At 47.5% G+C, this 24,863-nt stretch overlaps 1 protein-coding gene across 1 annotated transcript in view; it reads right to left on the bottom strand.

The window, feature by feature from the left end:
• Nucleotides 1-24,863, bottom strand: part of Cda5 (Chitin deacetylase-like 5) — a 345,833-nt gene that overhangs the window by 88,655 nt on the left and 232,315 nt on the right. Inside the window, exons 3-4 of the mRNA XM_075698287.1 lie at nucleotides 22,518-23,790; nucleotides 14,388-14,613 (exon numbers count right to left, since the gene is read on the bottom strand). Coding sequence (XP_075554402.1) covers nucleotides 14,388-14,613; nucleotides 22,518-23,790 — 1,499 coding nt within the window. The remainder of the gene's footprint in view (nucleotides 1-14,387; nucleotides 14,614-22,517; nucleotides 23,791-24,863) is intronic.

Below are 24,863 nucleotides of genomic sequence, written 5' to 3'. Positions count from 1 at the left end.
CAACGGACAGTAAGCTGATCGGTCTATAATTTTTCAAGTCTTTGGCGTCCCCTTTCTTATGGATTAGGATTATGTTAGCGTTCTTCCAAGATTACGGTACGCTCGAGGTCATGAGGCATTAATACACCGTGCCAAACAGGCATTCTTCCACCCCGTACCTGCAAGGACCCGCTCCAAACCGGGAAGGCACCACCGCACCGCCGGTCGCTGTTCTCAGATCGCGCCCGCCAGTAATGCACACAGTTTGAAGAGTATCAAGGGTCCGGCGCCTCTGGGGGGGGGGAGGGAGTCCTCCTTGCCACATCTTCGACGGCCCCCAGCGCGGGGGGGGGGGGGGGCTTTCGCTCCAGAATGGAGGAAATACAACAGGGTGCGCGTTAACGAAGCCCAGGTGGTCAAGTTAATCCGGTGCCCCTTACTACGGCGCACTTCATAATCATATCGTGATTTCGGCACGTGACACTGCGAATTTTATCTATCTTTTTTGCTATTTTGTGCTTTTGCAGCACGGTATGCGCTTTATGTTCCCATATTCCAAAAGACGTCAACTCCTTTATTTACAACATGCACAGAGTAGAATGTTGAAGGCCGCCCTAGCAAGAAAGCTGTAAGCGTACAGCTTGACGAGGCCAGGTGGCCATTACCAAGCAACCACAGTGAGCATAACGTATAAAGAGAAACGCGGGGAAATACACAATTTGGGTAGAACAAATTCATGATGTGTGGTGTTTTGTGGCGCAAGGGCAAGGTTTGGCCAAAGATCGCCGTGACAAGTGGTAATGTTGACGATGTATTATGGAAGATATGACTTGGCTGTAAAGTGGCCTAAAAATAGTCGCTGTAAAGTGCGTAAAATCTACTTGCTATAAAATTATGGCGATGACAAATGACGAATACTATGAACATTAAAATCCATCGTAAAAGAATGACGCAGCATAGAAAATATATGAGATGGTAAAAATTCCTGGAGCACTGTTGCTTCGCCGGAGCCCTTGAAACACAAAGGCCTAGAGGCACGTGCTATACGAAAGAACTATCACAGCGCCATCCTCTGAAGAGAGGAGACGCTACGAACATGTGGGGCTAACAACATGCAACACAACATCTTTCAGATAACTTAGGACTGCGTTGGTGTTAAATAGCGGTTCTGGGCCGAGTAACATTACTGGATGAAGGGGAATGTGCTGCCGGTATGCTAAGGGAAAATGTTCCTTTCTTTCAGATTCGGCTTTCCGGCACTCCAGGAGGACGTGGAGGACGGTGAGCCTCTCGTCGCATCTACCGCAGGTTGGAGGGTCATTTCCGGTGAGTAGAAAATTATGGGTGCCGAATGTGTGTCCTATTCTGAGACGACAGAATAGGACATCTGTTCGGCGTGATTTTGTTACAGAGGGCCAGAATCCTAACTGTGGCTTTATCACGTGGAGCTTATTATTTGTTTCCGCGTCCCATAGGCGTTGCCAGTGGTTCCGTAGTTTCCTCCGTAAGAAGGGCTTCAGATCTGTGACAGGAACTGCCGCGGTGGGATTAGCAGAATGCGATGCAACTGACGCGGCCGTCTGGTCTGCCAGAACATTACCTTCGATGCCCCTATGACGTGGCACCCAGCATATGATGACATGCTGGTTACCTATATACGCTTTAGACAGAACGGAATAGAGTTCATTAATTACCGGTTTTTTGTGGTTAGAGAATGACATCAATGCCTTCACAACACTAAGGGAGTCCGTATATATGACTGATTTCTGGAGTTTTGATTTCCTGATATGCTTCACAGCCGACAATAGTGCGTAGGCCTCAGCCGTAAAGATACTAGTTTCCGGATGCAGTACATCGGTTTCCGAGAAGGATGGACCGACGGCTGCGTAGGACACCCCGTCGTGCGACTTCAATGCGTCTGTGTAGAACTCCGTGCAGGAGTGTTTGTGCTGGAGTTCCCGGAAATACATGTGGATTTCAATCTCTGGAGCGTGTTTTGTAACTTGCATGAAAGATATATCGCATTGTATCAGCTGCCACTCCCAAGGAGGTAGCAGCTTGGCTGGATTCATTAGGCGAAGCTCAAGGAATGGAACATGCATTTCATGACTAAGCTCCATCACACGCAGCGAGAAAGGCTCTCTTACGGAGGGACGATTATGAAAGAGTGTAGCACATGTAATCTCGTTAACGGTATTATAACACGGATGTTCAGGATTAGAGAGGACTTTCAGAAAATATGTTTGGCTGATGTATGTTCTCTGGAGATGAAGTGACCACTCATTCGATTCTGCATATAAACTTTGAACGGGACTTGTCCTGAAAGCGCCCGTGGCTAAGCGGATACCTAGATGGTGAACAGGGTCTAGCATCTTTAGCACACTCGGGGCGGCAGAATGATAGATCACGGCGCCATAATCTAATCATGACCGAATCAAGCTCTTATAGAGATACATTAAGCATTTTCTGTTACTACCCCACGTAGTCTGGGATAGAAGCTTCATTAGGTTCACTGTTTTCAGACATTTTTCTTTAAGATGTTTAATGTGGGGAACGAAAGTGAGTCTATAGTCAAGTATAATACCTAGAAATTTGTGTTCTTTGTTTACAGGTATTTGCTGTCCACATAGTTCTAAGCAAGGATCTGGGATCAGGCCGATTTTTCTTGTAAAAAGAACACAAGAACTTTTGTTAGGATTGATCTTAAATCCATTTTTGTCTGCCCACATTGACACTTTGTTCAGGCCATGCTGTACCTGTCTCTCGCAGACTGCGAGGTTACAAGATTTGAAAGCTATTTGAATGTCGTCCACGTAGACAGAGTAAAAGACGGCCGGTGGTAATGAAGCGCGAAGCGTGTTCATCTTCACGATAAAGAGCGTGCAGCTGAGCACGCCTCATTGGGGTACACCAGGTTCTTGTGTAAAAGGACGTGAGAGGACATTGCCGACTTTTACCCGGAACGTACGAGTGGACAAATAGTTTTCGATTAGGATTAGCATATTACCATGGATGCCCATTTCTGACAGGTCTCTCAAGATTCCGTAGCGCCACGTTGTGTCGTATGCCTTCTCCATATCGAGGAATATGGATAGGAAAAACTGTTTGTGTACAAATGCGTCACGGATGTTTGCTTCAATACGTACAAGGTGATCAGTTGTAGAGCGCCCTTCCCTGAAGCCACACTGATAGGGATAAAGTTTGTAAACAGGGATAAGGTGCCACAGAAAGGCTGGCCAACGTTTCGATAGGAGGACCTATCTTCGTCAAAGGTGGCCTCGTCATCCTCGGCGTGTTAGTTTTAAAGGGTTAGTGCAGTGACGTCACGTGCGGGTGTTGTCGCTGGCGGCTGTTTTTAAAGAGAGATTACCAGAGGAAACAAGCGCTGTCGTCCGACGTCTGTGAGCTTCATTCCCAAGACGAGGGGACAAGAGCGTGAGAGTGGGCACGCGGGGAGAAAAGAAAAGAAATAGAAGCAGAAAAAAAGCAAAAAAAAGGGGGGGTGGGGGAAGCCAGGGCAGCACCAAGACAGACAAAACAAAATGGGGGAGAGTGAAAGAAAAGAAAATGAAATTTTTTAAGAAATACGGGGGCTTGGGAGCGTGTTGGGGATGCGAAAGGTTAGGAGGTATTCAGGGGGAGTCGTTGGCGGCATGTTTTTGAGGCATTAGAACGGCCGGTCAAGCTGTCAGTGCGCGAGTAACACAAAAGACAAATAAAAAAAGAAAAACAGACAAAAAAAACCATGAGTTGAAAGTGACTTGAGTAGCCTAGCAGCAATACGTCGAGTAATTTTAAAATAGTTAAGATGGCGACGAGGAGTCTGCGGTGCAATGTATGGGGTGACTGAAAGGCAGCGGCATGGTCTTTCAAGGGGCACTGCCCCAGTCGCTCATCGTAGGTGTCGTTATGGTGGCATCCAGGAATGGCGATACTCTGGGTTGAGGCGCCGAAAAAGGCATATTGACTTCGGAATGTGTTGATGAGGGGGTTTAAAAAATAGGTTTTAAAGAAAGGGGGGAAGGGAAGGGAGAGGGGGAGGAGGGACCGAAACCGGTATAACAAACAGGAGGGTGACGCGCGCAGAAGCGGGCGGGGGCAAGTGTACATGGAAGAAGGGGGTCGTACAGTTGGTATAGACGTAAAAACCTGAAAGAGTGCATTAAATTGAGTAGTAGGCAGGAAAAAAAATTTTGTCGAAACGGAAGAGTAGGTGAGGTTAAGAATTAAAGTTAGCTGGTGGCCTAATGTGTTTTGTGTCTTGGTTGATGATATGAGAGTTTCAGATTTAAGTTACCGCTTTTAAAGATTCTAAGTTGCCGCGTGCCAAGTTAATTCCTGTCGGTTGTAGGCAATTAAACTTGTGTATGAGGTATAATTCCGTATACTTCCTTTCGCGAGGGGAACGGAAATTTGTTTGTAGTATATAGAGCCTTGCTTTGTCAAATATATGACTATGTTCATTAAAGTGGCTGGCTACTGCTTTGGGTAAATTTTGTTTTGTGTCCGCGCGGTGACAACTCAGTCTTGTATTAATTTGTTGCCCAGTCTCACCTATGTATTGTTTGCTACAAGCGGCGCATTCTAGACAGTAGACTACGTTGCTTGATGTGCAGGTGAAAGCCGAAGTTACCTTGTGTGTGTAATTCGACGCTGTACTTTTTACTGTAGTATTAGATTGAATGTGTTTGCATGTAGAACACCTGGGGCGGCCACAGGGATGGGTTCCCAACTTCCTCTTTTTCTGTAGTTTGGCGTGCACAGAACATCTTTAAAATTAGTGTTGCGTCTGTAGGCTACTCTGGGAGGGTCGGGAAAAATCTTTTTAAGTTTCTGGTTGCTGGTGAGAATTGGGTAGTATTTACTTAGGATGTTATTCACGTTTGGGAGTGCGTTTGAGAATTTAGTAGTAAGAAGAGGCGTTGTTGTTCTTGTGATCCTCGGGCGGGGCTTGAGGACCTCGGCTCGATCAAGTTTGGTTGCAGCGATGTAGGCTGTTTGAAGGTCACTGTTTGGGTGGTTCCTGTTTGATAGCGTTTCTTTAAGGTGATCGAGTCTATCTATGTAGTCTTGGTTTTCAACGCAAATGCGACGTAGTCGCGTGGCTTGGCCTTTAAAGATGCCTTGTTTGCAATGTCTGGGATGGTGGCAGGTATATTCTAGGTACTATTGTTTGTCGAAAGGTTTCCTATACAGCGTTGTCTTTGGCTCACCATTGTCAATGTATATTGTTGTGTCCAGAAAGTTTATGCGCTCAGTTGAGGATTCTGATGTGAATTTTATTGTTGGGTGAACAGAATTTAGAAAGGCTACATATTTATATAGACTGTCTTGACCATGTTCCCAGATTATTAGTATGTCGTCTATGTATCGTAGGTATGTGTGGGGCTTGGTAGTGCAGCGCGATAGGAAATCTGTTTCTAGAATCCCCATAAATATGTTCGCGTAGGTTGGTGCAAAAGGCGTACCCATGCTTGTACCATGTATCTGTAGGTAGTAACTCTCTTCAAATTCGAAGTAGTTATGTGTTAGAACTAATTCAAGGAGAGACAAGTAGATTTCAGTAGAGTGTTGTGCATTGTGTTTAGACAGCGTTTGTTTTATCGAAGATAAACCATCAGGGATTGGAATGTTGGTGTACAGCGCCATGACGTCTAGTGTTGCGAGAATTGTGTTGTGGGGTAGTGTGCCTTTAGTATTAATGTCCTCTATAATTCTCAGCAGGTGGGGCGTATCTTGTACAAATGACGAAAGTGCTTTTGGCAAGTCACCAAGGTAGTGGTTAAGGAATGTGGAGATGCTCTCTGTCGGGGTGTTGTTGTTTGATACTATCGGACGGCCTGGGATAATAGCAGTGTATAGTTCAGCGGATGGAATTTTATGAATTTTCGGAAGGAGGTAAAAACGCCCGGCAGTTTTGTTGCTTGGTTTAAGAAATTTGTATTCTGACGGTGTTATCAATTTATCAGCCAAAAGTGATTTCAGCCTGTTGGTAATTGTCACTGTGTAGGACAATGTCGGATCGTTATCTTGTTTGCGGTAATGTTATGGGTTGTTTAGTTGTCTGTAAGCCTCGTGCTTGTATTTTTCTATTGGCCAAATAACTATACTTCCACCCTTATCTGCTTCCTTAATAACAATGTCATTCCGGCAACTCAGATTTGAAATGATATGACTCTCCGACGCGGTTATGTTTTTAGGTCGCTTAGATGTCTTGGATTGGCTTATAATTCCTTTAGTGACAGTTTTAAGGTATATGTCAAGTTCTATGGCTTGTTCTGGTTCGGGAGTCCAAGTGGATTGGGCTCTAAGTGGTGTCGTCCCGGTGTCTGGTGTGTCTGCAAAAAAGTGTCGGATACGCATTCGTCGGGAGAATTCTGAGAGGTCCTTGTGAAGCTCGAATTCATTTATTGTGTTGCTCGTGGGACAAAAGTTTAGGCCCTTGCTGAGTACGTCTATTTCTTTTTGACTTAATGTTTTTGAAATGTCTATAACATTGGAGCGGTTTAGTTCTGTGGAAGTTTCCTTCCTGTCTGGTACTTCTAAACACGAGGTCCCTCTTGTCTGCGTGTGGTGGCTGTCTGGCTGGAAGGTTGTTTTTTGATTAAAATTTGCTTTATTCCTTTGTTTTTGAACCAATTTTCTAGATTGTTTTTCGTCGTAATGTTCTAAATCTCTCTTCTCATCTGGTGTCAGGGTTATGTTCCGAAGTCTGTGGCTAAAAGTTTCGATTTGCTCTTCGCAGTGTTCTTTGAGGATATTCAAAAGTGAAAGTGAGGCATTACGTAGTGTTATTTGCCAGCTTGCACGATGCTGTGGTGAGAGTGTTCTTAGAACTGGCACAGCCTTGAGTGTTAGACCTTTAGGAATTATATTTTTCTTTGTGCAGATTGTGTAGGTTTTCAGATGGGAGGTGAAGCTCACATGTCTTTTGGTAAGTTTTCTAGCCTGTAGGAATTCGGTGCTTCGTGGCATTGAAGAGTTATTGATTTGCGATGTCTGTCATTTACTTGTCTTTTTGCGGGCAGATTTGCGTGGGGTGTTTTTCTGTTCGGCCGGTTTATTATCGTATGCCTGGCTTAATTCGATCTCATTCTCTGTTTGAGTTTGTGTGTGTGCAGGCAGGCGTGTGGGGGTCTGTGTGTAGACTTCGGTTTCTGTTGTCTGTTGCCATTTTGTCTGTTTGCACTGTGGTTGATGTCATTTTTGGTGTTGTGTGTGCCTTGCGATTCTTTTTACATTCCGCTGTCTGTGTTCCAACAGTTCTTGAGGTGACTGTTTCACTTGTGCAGTGGCTTGCTTCACATTCCACTGTCTGTGTTCCCTGTGTTCTCGAAGTGACTGTCGCAGTTGTGTTGTTCGCGGTGGCACGCTCCGCAGAGTTGGTGAGGGTGGTATTTGAGGTGGAATTTAAAAGAGTTTTTCTGTACTTGTCCTTAATAAAGCACTTGATGTGTTGGGAAACTAGCTTTATTCCACAGCGGTTCATGTGGAAGCCGTCCCAAGCTAGGTGTTCGTGTGGTGCTTCGTGTATTTGTGCGTGGTGTCAACATTCTTATGGACGTGTTCTAAGTTGAACATTAATGAGTTGAGCTTGTTATTCTCATCATTGTGCTTCATGAGTGCATTAGTTTGGTAGATTAGTGGGCGGTGTTTGTTTTGTAGGCGGGGAGCGACAGTCGTTATGGTTATATGTGCGTTTGGGCGAGCGGCTTGAATGGTTCTTATTACGTCGCTCATGGACTCTATCGTGTCCGCGGCGCTTATTGTCCTTAGGTTGTTTGTGCCTACATTGATAATAAAGTGTGTGGTGTCAACTGGCGTATCACAAACTAGAGGTAGACTATCTGATGTTTGTGCCCCACTAAGGTGTCTTATGTATGGCGCGTATGGGCCTGGTGGAAAATGTTCCTAGCATTTTTCTCTGTTCAAGGAAATTGATGAGTCTCCGATTAATCATTTTTTCAAATACCTTACAAAGGCAACTTGTGAGGGCTATCGGGCGGTAACTTGCCACGGAGGGAGGATCTTTGCCTTGTTTCAAAACAGGAACCACAATGGCTTCTTTCCATGCAGTTGGAAGGTATCCTGCAGCCCAAATGGTGTTGAAAATTGTGAGTAGTGTAACTTAATTGGGTGTCATTGTGTAGGTTTTTCATCATTTCATACATGATTCTGTCAGATCCCGGTGCCGACCTCTTGCATGAACTCAACGCAACTCTCAGCTCAGCAATACTGAAAGGGCAGTTCTACGATTCATTCTGTAGACATTTTCTTTTGAGTGGCTTACATCCTTCTATTTGCTTATATTTCAGAAAGGATTTCGAATAATGTTCTGAACTTGACACGCTCTCAAAGTGCTCCCCAAGTGAGTCTGCCTGATCTTGAAGCGTATAACCCTGTGTGCTTACCAGAGGGAGTGAATATGCTTGTCGCCCTCTAATTCTATTTACGCGGTTCCAGACTTTCGCCTCATCTGTAAACGAGTTGATGCCGGATAAAAACTTTTGCCAACTCTCTCTTCTGGTCTGTCGGCGGGTTCTCCTGCCTTGAGATTTTACTTTCTTAACGTTAACAAGATTCTCTGCAGTGGGCGAAGCGCGTAGCGACCCCCATGCTTTGTTCTGATTCCTACGTGCGATTCTACATTCATCGTTCCACCACAGGACATGTCGTTTGCATGCCGAGCCACTTACTTCACGTGTGCATTTAGGTGCGGCATCTATAATGAAGGCTGTAAAGTACTCCACAGCAGCATCAATTTCTAACGAGGACATGTCATCCCATAATATGCTAGTTAAGGTTCGGAATTTCTCCCAATCTGTTGTGCCAATCTTCCACCTAGGAGCCTGTGGTGGATATTCGTTTTCTTTAACTGTTCATAATAGTATGGGGAAGTGGTCGCTTCCGTAAGGATTGTTCGTAACTTCCCATTCGAGTTCAGGCATTATGGACGGGGAAACTATGCTCAGACCAATTGAAGAAAAGGTGTTGTTCGCAAGACAGTAATATGTGGGTTTCTTCTTATTCAGAAGGCACGCACCAGAAGAAAAAAGGAACTGTTCAACAAGACGATCTCGCGCATCTATACGAGAGTCGCCCCACAGGGAGCTGTGCGCATTGAAATCGCCAAGAACATAAGGTTCTGGCAATTGATCTATAAAGGATTGGAATTCATGTTTCATTAATTTGTAATGTGGGGGTATGTAAAGAGAGTTAATGGTGATGAGTTTGTTTAGGAGAACAGCTCGAACCGCCACTGCTTCAAGGGGCGTTCGTAGCTGTAAAGGTTGACACGCTATGCTTTTATGAAAAAAAAATGGCAACACCGCCTGATGATACGACAGCATCATCGCGATCTTTGCGAAACGTGACATACTGTCGGAGAAAGTTTGTGTGTTGTGGTTTTAGGTGTGTTTCCTGTAGACACAGCACTTTTGGATCATGTTTTTGTATAAGCTCTTGCACACCATCAAGGTTCCTAAGAAGACCTCTGACGTTCCATTGAATTATTTGCGAATCCATATTTGAAGTAAATCGGCGCTGTGTAAACAGAAACACAAGTGATGCATTAGGTTACAGTGCTCTTTCGAGGCCCTGTAACCGGGCTTTTGCTTTTTCTGAAGCGTTCGAGGGAGCCTCGCCGCTGCTTAGGCACTTGGTGTGCCTTGAGGGTAGGTGTAGTGTCCATTGCCTCTAGTGAGGCGCCGGACACGTGCTCTTGCGAGCGAGAAGTTACCAGCAAGGGTCCCACCTTGGAGAGCAAGACCCCTGCGCCCACCAGCCCGGAGGTCAATGGGGCTCCCTCAGGGGTTTGGCTGCGCCGGCTGTGGCCAGCGCTGGAAGGGGCCGGGGAGGTTGGGGCAGCCTCGTCTGCGCCCACCTTCGGGGTCGATGGCCCCGTCTGCTGTGTTGGCGGGGCAGCGTCAGCTGCAGCCACCGGGGGCGCGGATGGCGTCACTGCCACCTCACTGGGTGTGGGTCGGACAGCCGCCGGAGACCGTTGTGGCGCTGCCCCCTGACGCGCCACAACGTCAAAGCTTTTCTTTGACAGGTATGCTACCCGCCTGCTTGCCTCTTTGAAACTTATGTTTTCTTTAACTTTGATTGTGGATATTTCTTTCTCTTTTTTCCAGGACGGGCACGACCGCGAGTATGTGGCGTGCTCTCCTTCACAGTTTACACAATGGAGAGTGTTCACGCAAGCTTCAGAAGTATGTTCCTGGGCACTGCACTTCGAACATGTTTGGCGGCCTCGGCAGCTCTGCGAGCTGTGACCGAAGCGCTGGCATTTGAAACATCGGAGTGGATTTGGCACGTACGGCCTAACATGGAGCTTGATGTACCCGGCCTCATGACTCGGGTAAGATACTTGATCCAAAAGTAATTATTAGGTGCTTCGTCTGAATCTCTTTACCATCCCGCCTCATCTTAATTCTTCTGACATTGATCACATTTTGTTCGCTGAAGCCCTCCGGGAGTTCCGCTTCAGTCAGCTCAAGCAAATCATCATCTGACACAACACCACGGGTGGTGTACATTGTACGGTGCCGGGTTACTGTTATGGGGTCTCCCCAAATGACACTAGTTGAGGTAGTTTCTCATATTGTTTTACATCGCGGAGCTCCAAGAGGAGGTCGCCGCTTGCCATCCTCGACACCTTGTAACCTGGACCAAAAACATTACTCAGAGATTTTGAAACAAGGAATGGTGAAATGTTTCGGACTACTTTGTTTGGCTTTTCAGAATGAATAACGTGAAAGCGGGGAAAATTCTGGGTTTGGCGTCCGAAAAACTTGAAGACATCTTCGGTGCGCCCTCGTTTCTGAGGGCGATCAGCAAGGGAGGGGAAAGAAGTTTCCATGCAAAAATGTATAGGTTCGGCAACAGCGCCGACCGCCCACCACGGAGCCCAACGAGGGGACGCGGCAGAGCTTGCATACAAGTCTGCACGACGCCAGTCGTACGCCGTCACTATAACCGAATATGGTGTACTCAAGGTTGGATAGCCACACAGGGTTAACCCTTGCCGCCAGGAGAAAGGAAGTAAAAAGAAGAGAGAAGGAGACAGGAAACGTCAAAAAGTGGGAGATAAAGACGAAGATTGGAGGAGGGAGAGACAGGAAAAGGCGACTGCCGATGTCCTCCAGGTGGGTAAGTCTGGAGGTGCCGTCTATGTGAAGCAGAGGCCAAAGGGGTGTGTTGCCTCCGCCGAGGGGCCTTAAAGGTCCAAACACCCAGCATCCGCTCAACCCCCAGGATGCCCCTTTCCCCAGACACGGCTAAGCCGCGCACGGCTACACGCGGGAGGGTCCAACCCTCGTGTGCTCGGGTACGTGGTGTCGCAGCACACCAAACGCCTGCTGACGCAGACGCCCCTGCGGGTGGTAGAACAAATTAGCACATGATATATTCCTGGTAGATATGCCGCTTCCCTGCACATAAATGAATCTACGTACATGTACATATCACCCATACATTCGGTCGCATAATTATGAAAAATGTTTTTCCTAATTGGCCAAATCGCAAGTCAAACAAGTAATGACATTTTCATGTAATGTAACATAGCTATCATAAATATACATCCTAAACTCACTGGACAAAAGGCTGAGACAGCTGCGCATGCGAGCACCGTCCAGATACGGCGTCTTGGCATTAACTTGAGGCTGGCACATATTCCTCTTCATTGGAATGTGCTCTGAATCTTTCATTATGACCATCATCATTATCTGCTCCCTTATAAGTCCACTGCAGGAGGAAGGTAATCTACAATTATCCCTGTATTGCGCTTTCAAACTTGGCCTGAAAATTTCCTAATTTAATCACTCCACCTGCTTTTCTGCCATCCTCTACTGTGCTTCCCTTCCCTTGGAAGCAATTCCGCAAAGGAGCCCACCATTCATCTACCCTACGCTTTACATGGCCTGCTCACCTCCATTTTCTTCTCTTAATGTCAACTAGAATATCGGCTATCCCTGATTGCTCTCTGATCCACGCCACTCGCTTACTGCCTCAATGGTAAGCCAAACATTTTCATTTCATCGCTTTTTGCGCGGTCCTTAATTGTACACCAGCTTCTTTGCTAATCTCCAAGTCTTTTTCTCAAAAATTAGCACCGGTAAAATGCAATTATTTTACACTTTTGAGTGACAGTGGTAACCTCTCAGTCGAGACTTCGTAATGACTGCCGCATGCATTCGTCCATTTTTATTCAGCTGTCAATTACCTTCTCACGATGAGGGTTTCGTGTGAGTAGTTAACCTCAATAAACGCACTCCTGCACACTCTAGAGGCTGACTGGTGATCCTAAACTCGTATTTCCTTGCCAGGCCACTCAACATTATCATTGTCTTCTGCATAATAATCTTCAGCCCCACTCTCGCACTTTCTCGGTTTAGGCCCTCAATCAATTGTACTAATTCGTCCCCGTGTGTTTCTCAACAGGCAAATGTCATCTGCAACCCGCAGGTTGCAGACATATTTGCCGTTGATCTTCTTTCCTAAGCATTCTCAGTTTGAATACTTCTTCTAAGCATGCAGTGAACAGCGTAGGAGAGATTGTGTCTCCTTGCCTGACCCTTTTCCTGATAGGTAACTTTCTACTTTTCTGGTTGAGAACCAAGGTAGCGCTGGAATCTATAGATATCTCCCCAAGATATTCACGCATGCCTCTTGTACCCCTTGATTACGTACTGCCTTCTTCACTGCTCTTATTTCAACTGAATGAAGTGCCTTTCCTAGTCTATGAAAGCCACATAGAGAGGTTGATCGTCCTTAGCAGATTTCTCAAATATCTCATTGATTGCATGAATGTGATCCATCGTAGAATACCCTTTCTTGAATCCACCATGTTTCTCGGTTAATGAAAATCAGGTGTTGCCCTGATTATATTGGAAATTATTATGGTGAAAATTTTTTACACTACTGAAAGCGAGCTAAAGGACCTATAATCATTCAATTCTTTACAGTTTCCCTTGTCTTGAATTTGTATAAGTTTGGCATTATTCCAACTCTCTCGTACACTTGAAGTCGTGACGCACTGTGTAGGAAGTGCTCCAAAATTTTCAAAAATAATATCTCCTCCTTTTTTGATGAAAACTTCTGTTATTCTACTTTTACTTAGCTTTAATGTCATTTTTTACAACTTTCCAGTGGCAGATGCCACTGGAAAGTTGTAAAAAATGACATTGTGTTTCCTAGCGTCTCCTCAGTAATCGAAAAGTCTCGTTTGCATAATATCTAAGGAAGCTTTCATGCACAGCTAAGAAGACACCAGACCTACCAACCCGGCCTACCCTTCATTTCGTTAAATGTTCAGAAACCACATCAACGCGCAGGCCAATGCAAGAACTCCGGGAGATGAGCGAAAGATGTTTTTTCTTATATCGATTGCATGGTTAAAGAAATGTTAATTGTTATGGAGTCACTGTATTCCTTACAGATGCTGTCGAGCCTAGCCAAGCTTGTGTGGAGGTAGACGAAAAAAAAACAAGACTAACTGTATTATTAAAGTTTTTATAAAGTGAATCACAAGGTAAAATAATGCTTTGCAGCAGACACGTAGTGGCGGGAAAGTCATTGACGAGTGCGGATAATGCGAGTATTGTTGGCTCCGAGAACATAAGGTTACCCTTTCAACTAATACGCAGAATCATTTAACAGTCATTGTAACTTGTGTGGATGTGAGGCGTTTTTTCACAAAACAGACGTTCTTAAGAAAAGCATTTGACAGCGAACTCTTGTTTAGAGAAAAAATACAGGGTTATGGGGCAAGGAAATCCACTATACGAATGATACCAACCTCGCTTTTATAGTCGGTAATGCAACACTTGTGCTTCAAGTTTTCTCAGTCATTACGAATGTATTTTGATTTGTTTTGGTGTGCTGCCAGCAAGTGATGCTGGTAATTTGTTAATGGGAGAGCATAATTTGAAAGAACAGATACTTTCTGCCATGTGTTACCCTGTTACATTTAGTATGGGATCTCTAATTACGTGCTCAGTTTATGTATATATATATATATATATATATATATATATATATCAAGGCTTCTTAAAGAGCCTTCCATCATGCTTTCGGGTAAAGAGACGTAATACCTTTCTGAACGTTCACTACAATTCTGCACTCATGCATGCTCACGTGAGTATATAACTAGGTGAGTCTGTTGGATAACGAGTGTAGTAAATTTCATTACATGTCGGCTGTTTATTCATTACGGGCAAAAGTAGCGACAGCTGCTACTCAGCAATACAGCCGACGACCAGGACGACCACACGACGCGCCAAGCCGCGCAGTGGTACAAGGTAAAGCTTCACATTAAAGAAGAAGGTAACAAGCAGGCCAGGCAAGTGCCATCGCTGCCCACATTTCACGCAGAAGGGAGCGAAGTGTTCGTGCTCTAGTCTCACCTGCGGCGTCTCGTGGGGCGGCAGGTCTCCTGGTATGTCGGCTCCTCCGCAGTGGCAGTCCGGAAGGCGGCACTTGCGCGCCTCGCAGCGGCCGGCCGTCTCCAGCGGCGTGGGCGTTGCGTACAGATTGCGCGGCCTCGTCGGCGGCGGCGCTGGCGTCGTAGGCACCGGCGGACGAGTCGCCGGACGGCTGAAGCCCTTTGGTGGCGCTCGACGGGTCACCGGCCTGCGTGTGGGTGTGGTTTTCAAGCGAATCGTGCTCGAGGCATGTTTCATTCTCGCCATTGGACACATGCGTGGCGAACTGTTTCCTAAGCATAAATAAAGTAACAATTGGTGCAGATACGCTGTTGGCAGAAGCATCAGTTCTCCTAGAGCCTTTGGTGTGGCCGTATGCCAGAAATCCGGCAGTCTCGCCAAATTTTTGTAATATCTGAATCTGAATCAGTGCTGAAGATAACTTCCCAAGATTCTGACCTAAAGTAGGAGCGCATTAGGTTTGCAATGCTAAAGAATTACGATATAATTTCCCAATCATTGAAGAGTTGCAATCTGCTAAGCTTGGTCAAGGTACGAGCAGCTTGTTGGCGTTTTTATGCTCACATTTTGCTGCGTACTTCCACAATGAACGGGAAGTTATCACACTGGTATGGGAGCACTGTGTTTATCACACAGCAAGGCTTTCATCGGTAGAACACATTAACTAGCGAGAAGCGCGTGGTCGCTTTAGGTTGTGAAAGGGATAACAACCCTGAGGTTGATATTACAGCAGCCAGCTTGAAGTGCCTCAAGGTCTTCAAAGTAGAAGCGAAACGCGCACCAAAGGGTTGAGAACAGAAATAAGCAGGCGCTAATACCCGTATAATCATGGGCTTTCCCATCGCCAAAGACAAGTTGCCGCTATGTTGATGTTTGAACTGCTAAGAACAAGCGAGACGCTATTTGTCCAGCTCTTCAGAAACGCATGCGCAGGAACGGGAAGACATAACAAGCTCCAGTGTACCACGAGACAGGGCAAAAGCTTCGTTGCTTGTGCATGTAATGTTGTGTACCTGATTTCTTTTTTATGTGCACATTAATACATCGTGCAGACAGGCCTGTGCATAAATATTAGACTCAGAGAGCACGACAGCTCCCTGGAAGGGTAAGCATATTGGCATCTTGCCAAACACTGGCGACAATACGGATGTAAACCCTTTCTATGCGACACACTAGCCCTCTTTCGGCATGACATAGGACAACCAGGGAGGTTCTAGAGGCTTTCTACTTTAAAAAAAAACGGCTCCACGTGTGTCAGCCAGCCTTCGAATACCTTCTTCATCACCATCATCATCATGCGCCTAATTTATGTCCCCTGCAGGACGAAGGCCTCACCTCACGATTTCCAATTACTCCTGTCCTGCGCCAGCCGATTCCAACCAGCACCCGCAAATTTCCTGATTTCGTCGCACCACCTAGTCTTCTGTCGTCCTCTACGGCGCTTCCGTTCTCTTGGTACCCATTCTGTCACCCCAATGGTCCAACGATTATCTACTCTACGAATTACATGACCTGCCCAGCGCGATTATTTTCTCTTCATGTCAAATAGAATGTCGTCTATACACGTTTGCTCTCCGATCCAAACCACCCTCTTTCTGTCTCTTAAAGTTCTGCCTAGCATTCTTCGTTCCATCGTTCTTGGCGCAGTCCTTAACTTGTTCTCGAGCTTCTTTGTAAGTCTCCAAGTCTCTGCCCCATATGTAATCAACGGTAAAATGCACTGATTGTGTACATTCCTTTTCAATGATATTGGTAAGCTTCCAGTCAGGAGCTCACAATGTCTGCCTTATGCGATCCAACCCATTTTTATTCCTCTGTGAGTTTCCTTCGCATGGTCAGGTTTCCCTGTGATTAGTTGACCTAGGTAAACATACTCCATCACAGACTCTAGAGGCTGACTGGCGATCCTGAATTCTTGTTCCCTTGCCCGGTTATTCATCATTATCTTCGTCTTCTGCATATTATTCTTCAGCCCTTCTCTTACAGGGTTAAGGTCCTCAATCATTTGTTGTAACTCGGCCGCAGTGTTGCTGAATAGAACAATGACATCGGCAAACCGAAGGTTGCTGAGGCATTCGCCATCGATGCTCAATCCTAAGCATTCCCAGTTTATTAGCTTGAATATTTCTTCCAAGAACGCAGTGAATAGCATTGGAGAGGTTGTCTCTCCTTGTCTGACAGCTTTCTTTATAGGTATCCTCCTACTTTTCTTGTGTAGAACTAAGGTGACTGTGGAATATCTGTAGGTATTTTCCAAGGTATTTACGTAAGCAGTCTGTATTCCTTGATTACGCATTGCCTCTACGACTGCTGGTATCTCTACCGAATCAAACGCTTTTTCGTAATCTGTGAAAGCCACATATAGAGGCTTGTTGTACTCTGCAGATTTCTCCATAACCTCATTAATGACATGGATGTGATCCATTGTAGAGAACCCAGTACAAGTGCAATGACATAGCTCGACAAAGCTTATTTCGCCATAAATCCAACACCATCAGTTCCCACAAGATAGAGGCCTGTTTCATGGCTTGCTTCAATGACGTATGCTCTCGGAGCTTTTGCGTTTTTCTTAAGTTTTTATGCGCATAGCCGTGGAATTATTGAATTTTACAAATTTCGGGTGGTTTGGTGCGTGGTTGTGCAATGTTGTCTTTCGCTTATGATCAGCAACGACGAATAAATACGCTTGATTTTCTGAGAATAAAGTTTAGTCTCAAGTTAGCGCTCGTCCTGTCCGGTCTTCTTTTTTTTTCTCTTTAAGGTAAGCATGCATTCTCACAAACGCGCCTGAACTTCAGCTCTGATAGGGATAGCGCCACCTCAGTTTTAAGAGGCAGGACGTGACGTACGAGATTCTCGCCAGGAATACGACTGAGGTGCTCAACTGTTCATTTGTTTGGACCAGACATGCGTTTGATTAGATGACCCACTCGATAAGGAATATTTCCAACCACTTAGGACACGCACGCTCTCTCTCGTTTCAAAGTTTCGCGCCGAAGCACGCGAAACAAGTATTGATGAAAATAAGTGCTTATTGACGACGACGGCGGCATGACGAGAACAGGATGGCGAGACTGCAATGATGAAAATGCAGTGATCATAACGACATTGCCGTCATGAGCGCGTGCTTAGTCGCCAAAGGTACAGGACCACTTGGACGACTGGGTCAGCGTTAGATGCATGGCGACGAAGACATGACGAAAATCGTATGCATGATAGAATGTGCAAGCACGATCAAAATGAGGACATAGCAAGAAACAGAGCTACAAAGTTAGCGGATGAACGAAGTCAGATGACGAAGTTACAATGATAATAACCCAGCCACCACGTAAACATATCGACTACACGCACGTACCTAGTCGCCCAAGCTAGCTGACAACTTGGGCCACTGGAACAAAGTTTGAGACCGGGCTGGTTCGTGTTCATAAAGACCCTCTATGTCTCATAAGGAACGCCATTATTACATCATTCCGCCACCCCACCTCATCCCCCCCCCCACCTTTCCTTTTCACCGCCTCCTGTTGCCCCAGCCACCTGCCATCTCCCATTGGCCAATCCGTTTCGCGCGGAAGCACGCGTTGTACTTTCATATATTGTTTTCTTAGCGCACTCCGATGGCCATTTTCAAACCAGTGCGACGAAAGAGCTGTAAGCGCAAACGAATAGATCGAGTGCGTTAGCGGGCCAGATAAGACTTGTTAAGAGCGAGAAATTCATTGTGATGCTAAGTTGCTACGCCTTCGGTTTACGCACCCGATAAGGCGAGGGCAAAAGGCTTCTTTGTTTACCCTCCGGCGAGCGCAATGCATGAAAAAGAAACGTGCGGATGTAGGATCGGGTGTGATGTCTTTGAGGAGGTTGCAGGTTGTCAACTGTTACGATTTTTCATTACCTCTTCTTTCGAACATAATTAGTTCCTACCTCATTAAAAAAATGCTTGCGAATGTGTCCATTCTTTGCGCGGTTTTTAGCGCATTTCAGTTGACTTTTTTCGAATGTGCTTGCTTTGTTTTGTAAGAGTTTTTTTTTTTTGCGGCGAAAGTGCTCGCATTTTCGGCTGGCCTGTGACATAAAGTTTCCTTTATTCAGGCCATGTTTTCAGCTCCAACAAAAGTTAGCCCCTTCTCGACGCTTTTGCAAGGATCACTAAGGCTTACGAATGCAGTCGTTCAGCTTCTATGTACGCCCGCGTGTACTGATTTGGTTTCTGGTATTTAGCATTTTCAACGTCCCAAAGTGACTAAGGCTATGAGGGAGTTCGTATTGGCTGGCTCCAGAGAATTTAGTTCGGGTCACCTGGGGATGTTCAACCTGCACTTTGGTCGTACAGTACACGGGCCTATTGCATTTCGTCTCTATGCCGGCTGCTGCCGGACGCGTCCACGGAATCAGAGTGATCAGCAGCGGCTACTCGCAGCTTTTCTGTGCGGGATGATCGTTGCAAAGACCGCAAAGAACCTCAGGCCCCTTGAGAAGGAAAAAAAAAGTACTGCTTAACAGTAAAATCTTTACGTGCCCATTTGGTTCAGTAAATGGGTATCGCATACGTCGTGTGAACGGCACGTTGCTTGCATCTTTTCAGACAAATAATTTCTCGGTTTCTCATGATGCAGTGGGGACGGAGTTGCTGTCCTACAGCACCATTATTAAACCCAATTGAGGATTGTTTGGTCGTACAACCATCTTGTTCTCTGTGTCTGTAATGGTACCAAAATAGCCTTCCAGTTTCCCTGAAACACTGCTTCCCTCTGAAAACTTACAACGCGGTCGACCGACGCACGCAGTAAACAAATATCAAATTAGCTCTTCAACAAAAGCATTATTTGTTCTAATAGGGAGGGGGGTAATTGTTTTCGGAACCTCTGTCCAGTTTAGCCATTAAGTTTGTTCTTGCAGTCAAACTACAACCTGAACACTGTAAGGGATAAAATAAATACAAACAGATTTCATGCGCGGCGAACACTACAGATACGTCGTTCACATTATTAATGCCGCCTACGTGTGAAAACGTTGCTCATGTCTGCCAGAACCAGTGCATGAGGTACAGATATCTCTAAAAGGCGCAAAGCAGACGCGTCCCAGGCATTGCTGACCCAAGTCGGTTGGAACAAGCATGTAGAACAAAACTATTCTTCAGGTACACAAACGAACCTACGAAACCACGTCTACACACTTTCACGCAGTCAGAACTTGAAACTCTGGTAACTACGCGCGTGTTGGCGCACACCGCGTGCATGCGTCGTGCCTCAGCAACACAAACTCTGAACGTGGGGACGGTTTACGCCTTAAGTAATGGTACTTTCCTCTATTTTTTTCCGCAATTCCAGCACGGCGTTATTAAGGCCAGTTACTGACTGACTAAGCAAAATCGCGCCTCTTAAGCTGCTCCACACGGCTCAAGGTGTTCCACACATTTCCTCTGTTAGCGCGTGAGCCGCCGTCTGCTACGTCAGGATCGACATAGGCGGCGCCACCACCCAGGCCACGCCGAGCGACAGAGTGGAACGGCGGAGGAGGGAAGTGGTTGGCGCTACTTTTAATTATTGAGGGGTTTTAGCTGTTCCTTGTCACGGTGAATTATAGCGCACAGCAGCACAAAAACACGAAAGACGAAGGGCTGACTTGCAACTCTATACGCACATATGACATTTATAAACGTTTAAAAAATGTTACAATACATTCTTCTGCAAAGACAGTTGGGAGTCAATGTTTGTCTTCTTTACTGTCATTGGCCTGGTGAGGGCTATATTTCATATTAACTTGGACCACCGGGTCGGTGTAAGGGGCTAGATAGAAAGCTAGATTAGATAGATAGATAGATAGAAAGCTAGATTAGATAGATAGATAGATAGAAAGCTAGATAGAAAGCTAGATAGATAGATAGATAGATAGAAAGCTAGATAGATAGATAGATAGATAGATAGAAAGCTAGATAGATAGAAAGCTAGATAGAAAGCTAGATAGAAAGCTAGATAGATAGAAAGCTAGATAGATAGAAAGCTAGATAGATAGAAAGCTAGATAGAAAGCTAGAAAGCTAGATAGAAAGCTAGATAGAAAGCTAGATAGATAGATAGAAAGCTAGATAGAAAGCTAGATAGAAAGCTAGATAGAAAGCTAGATAGAAAGCTAGATAGATAGATAGCTACCTAGAAAGCTAGATAGCTAGATAGCTACCTAGAAAGCTAGATAGATAGCTAAATAGATAGATAGATAGATAGATAGATAGCTAGATAGCTAGATAGATAGCTAGATAGCTAGATAGCTAGATAGATAGATAGATAGATAGGCTAAAGTAAGTGAGATGCTAATCGCATTAAAAAGGCCTTATCGAGGCATCTATGTTGCAAAGGTATATTAGTTCTTTTCTCGGGCAGCGGCCATGAGAGATATAGTTCGCCCGCTATCTATTGTCGAACAAACAACGCCCCATCAGTAAAAATCCCAAATACCCCTTTTAATTTATGGGGACTCAGGAGCAATTCGGCCGGCTTCATTGCGCGGGTGCATTCACGCGTTGTGCCCCATCCCTACGCCTCACCCCCTTCCCAGATGATGGCGGTTGTCAGCGGTGGCGCGCTACTCGGGATGGTTTGCGGTGAGCGCGTGCCGATGTCATCACGGCGCGGCCGTTTTCGGCTGCCGCGGCAGGGAGCGTCTCTCTCCACTGTTTGGACTGCACCGGGTGCGTACAGGCGCGGCCACTGCTAACGGGAACACGGGAGTTCATGGCAGCCCTTCGCGGAACGCCACCAACTACGCTTCATTAAGTCTTGGCAGACGACTCACCATAGCACACAATTCGGCGGGCTTTTCGCCAGTCGCTTTGATTGCGCATGCGCCGCAAGACTTCATCAGGCACCCGTGGTGGGGCTCTCATGCCACTGTTCCCGTGTTCCTGCTAGCAGTGGCCGAGACTGTACATGCTTCCTCCCATCCGTCGACACTTCTGTGACCAGAGTCGAGCTCGCGCACGGTGTCTTTGCCCGTGCGGGCAGTGCGTACTTTGTGTTGATCCAGTCCGGACGCTAAGCCGAAGAACGGGTGCCTAGTGCGCGAGCAAGGTCGTACCACGCCGAGCCGCACTTATCGGAGGCCTAAGCCGGAAGTTATTGCCCGGGCACTCGCGAGCTGGTCCATTGGTTATCGCGAGAGCATGTAGCATAGCCGTCGGTATTTTTACTAGCGGCGTGTGCCAGACTGGAGGCTGTGCTCTTGCAGCGACGTGCTATAGGCGCCCGAAAACACAAATTTTCGGCCTTGGTGCGGGACTCCTTTGGTTCCCCGCCGACCCCGGACCTGGCGTATGTGCTGTCGGGGGCCGCTGGATGTAATAAATGGTTTCTGTCCACTCATTCCTGTCCGTCCATGCGTGCTTTGCTCGTGAGCCCCTTGCGGCCTGAGCTGGCGCGCAGCGGCGCGACGGCTCGCTAAACTGCAGCGGTGGTCGGTACTCCTGCGAGACCCGTGCTGCAGTATGGTTCTTCGGGTTTCAGAGGAGTACCGACCACCGCGGATTCCAGCTTAGCCGTCCCATCTAGCGCGCCGCTGCGCGCGAGCTCAGGCCACATGGGTCATACGAGCGAAGCACGCAAAGACACGCAAGTACGTACCCCGTGTAGTCCAAAGAGAGAAGAGGCACGTTCCTTGCCTTCGGCAGCCATGCGGTGACGTCAACAGCCCACCCTCACCACAAACTGTCGCGAGTGGCACAATACCGCTGACAACCGGTGGCGAGTAGGAAGGGGGTGAGACGCAGCGATGGCAGAACAGGTGAATGGGCCCGCGCAATGGCGCCGGCGAATTGCTCCTCGATCCGCACAAGATATACATATTTTACATATGGACAGAAGAAGGATAATAACGCACACCATTATTCCAAGAGGTTTACAAAAGGCAAACTTTTTCATTTGTCGGTGTTCACCGGAGAAAACTGTATTCTGTGCCAAATCACTGTTCTTAAATTTTCCTAAAAGTTCGGCCCTTTCCCGACCTCTGAGCGCTTCTAAAGATTAAAAAGCGCCCGCTCCCGTTTGTTTTAACGTACTGTCTGGCGCTTAATAATATTCAAATGCAAACAGAAGGACCTCACCTTGGAGTTGTCGTGGTTGTGGTGGTTGTGGTGGTAGTAGGGGTAGTCGTTCGATATTTTACGCGCCTCGTGGGCCGAGGCGTGGTGGTGGTCGGGTACGGCTCCTCATCATCCGGGTACGCGTACTCGGACTGTAGCTGGTAGTTGTGGTCGTAGTCTTGGTAGGACGGGTACGTGGGCACCCGGGTGGGTGCCTGCGTTGCCCTCTGCGTGGACGGGCTCTCGTACGTCTGCGTCACCGTCTGCGCCCTCTGCGCCGTCACCAGCGCAGGGGGCGGGATCTGTGCCAAGAGCGTCTGCTGCGGCACCTGATGCGTCCTCGGGTAGAAGCGGGCGTCCCTGTTCCGCCCGCGGCTTGACGGTCGCACGCTCGAGTCGCTCAGCACACGCTGCACGTCCGGCTGCGCTGCCGGGAGCTGCTGCCGCTGCTGGTCTTGCAGGAAAGCTCGGAACTCGTTCTCGTCGTCGCTGTAGCTTCCCCCGCTAGAGTATTGGTAGCGGTTATGGTCCCGGGGGTACGTGACCAAGACCACATCCTTCCGGCTTCCCACGTCCGAAGAGCCCAGAGATGGCGCGCGCGCACTGTTGCCGCCGTACACGGACGGAATGACGACGTCGTCGTCGAGATGAGGGCTAGGCGCCGCCAGTATGGCCGTCTGGTCCCTCTTGAACACCTGGTCCGACTCCTTGTCCTTCTGATCACCCGTGTTCCGGTAAAGTGGCTTCACGAACACGCTTAGAGAATCTGGCTGCTTGGGCTGCTTGTCCACCCGGGGGACGAATTTGTCCGGCCGACCGCTGTCCGAGCCGAGGATCTTCCCGTCCGAGTTCACCAGCTGCGGCACGGCCTCATCATACTGGGGCTGTTGCGGGTCGTAGCTGTTAGACTTGGGTGCCGAGCTCTTGCGCGGCACTTGGAGACCCGGCGGGACCGTGTCTTCCTCGTCGGGCGCCTCGGTGGAGCCGCTGTCCTCCTCTTCTTCACTTTCTTCTTCGTCTTCGGCCTTGCTATCCTCCTCATCGTACAGCGTCTGGTACTCGGGCGCCACGGTCGGCTTTCGTCGCGTTGACGGCGGAGCGTGAGTCGTCGTCGTCCTCAGCGTCGTGGTCGTGCGAGCCGTTGTAGTGGTGGTGATCGTAGGCCGACTTCGGAACCGCGTCGGCCTCGTTGTCTCGCTCGCCTGACGACCCCCGGACTTGCGCGTGCCGCTGCGACGCTGGCTTCCGCCAAACGTCTCCTCTTTCTTGGCCGGCGTCGTCGCTCTCCTCGACGCTGCGTCAGAGAAAGCCTCGATCAACACGCATTTTGGGCAACACGCAGGGCTTACTGACGAGGCAACATCCTCGGCAGTTTGAATCATACATATATTAAAACGTACCACTAAGACGCACAACGTAGGTGCTATGGCATGCCGCATCGCAACTACACTATCACAACGAATACTGAAATGCGCGAATATCTAAAAATGACTCGTCCTGTGCGTCGAGTGAAATCTTTAGCTCGGAGCCAACGCCGATTTCGCTGTTGAAGTCAATCTAACACACAGAGATGCTTTTATGCAGGCGCGCCCCGTGCTGTGCGATAACATTTGTTAGGCGGCGAAACGTGGTCACCCAATGAAGATAAGTACACGTGTTAATACCCCCCTCTTAAAAAGCATCGACCCGATGCTGCAAACGAAAGTATAAAGAAAAGCGCTCGTAGCAAGGAAAACAACAAAATAAGGAAGTTCATCAGCGTGCGTAGAAGGGTTTAAGGCGCACCACGTGGACCACTTCAGATCGTGCGCGGCGCCGCTGTGAATGCGAAATGCCGTCTGGCACGACCTCATAGTCCAGTGCGCCTATACGTCGGATGACATTGTAGGGTCCGAAATAGCATCGCAGTAGTTTCTCACTGAGTCCTCGTCGGCGTATCGGGGTCCATACCCAAACACGGTCGCCGGGATAGTACTCGAGGAAGCGTCGTCGGAGGTTGTAGTGTCGGCTGTCGGTCCACTGCTGGTACTTGATCCGCAGGCGGGCGAGCTGTCGGGCTTCTTCGGCGCGCTGGAGATAGGTAGCGACGTCAAGAGGCTCCTCGTCAGTGACGTGCGGCAGCATGGCGTCGAGCGTCGTCGTCAGGTTCATGCCGTAAACCAACTTGAATGGTGTGATCTGTGTTGTTTCTTGCACCGCCGTGTTGTAAGCGAATGTTACGTACGGCGGGACCGCATCCCACGCTTTGTGCTTGACGTCGACGTACATTGCTAGCATGTCGGCGAGGGTCTTGTTCAGGCGCTCCGTGAGATCATTCGTGTGCGGATGGTAGGCAGTTGTCCTCCTGTGACTTGTCTGGCTGTATTG

The sequence above is a fragment of the Dermacentor variabilis genome, chromosome 7 (genome assembly GCF_050947875.1).
Source record: "Dermacentor variabilis isolate Ectoservices chromosome 7, ASM5094787v1, whole genome shotgun sequence".
NCBI lineage: Eukaryota > Metazoa > Arthropoda > Arachnida > Ixodida > Ixodidae > Dermacentor > Dermacentor variabilis.
Note: the sequence above shows the minus strand (reverse complement) of the source record. Positions and strands in the feature narration are given on the sequence as shown.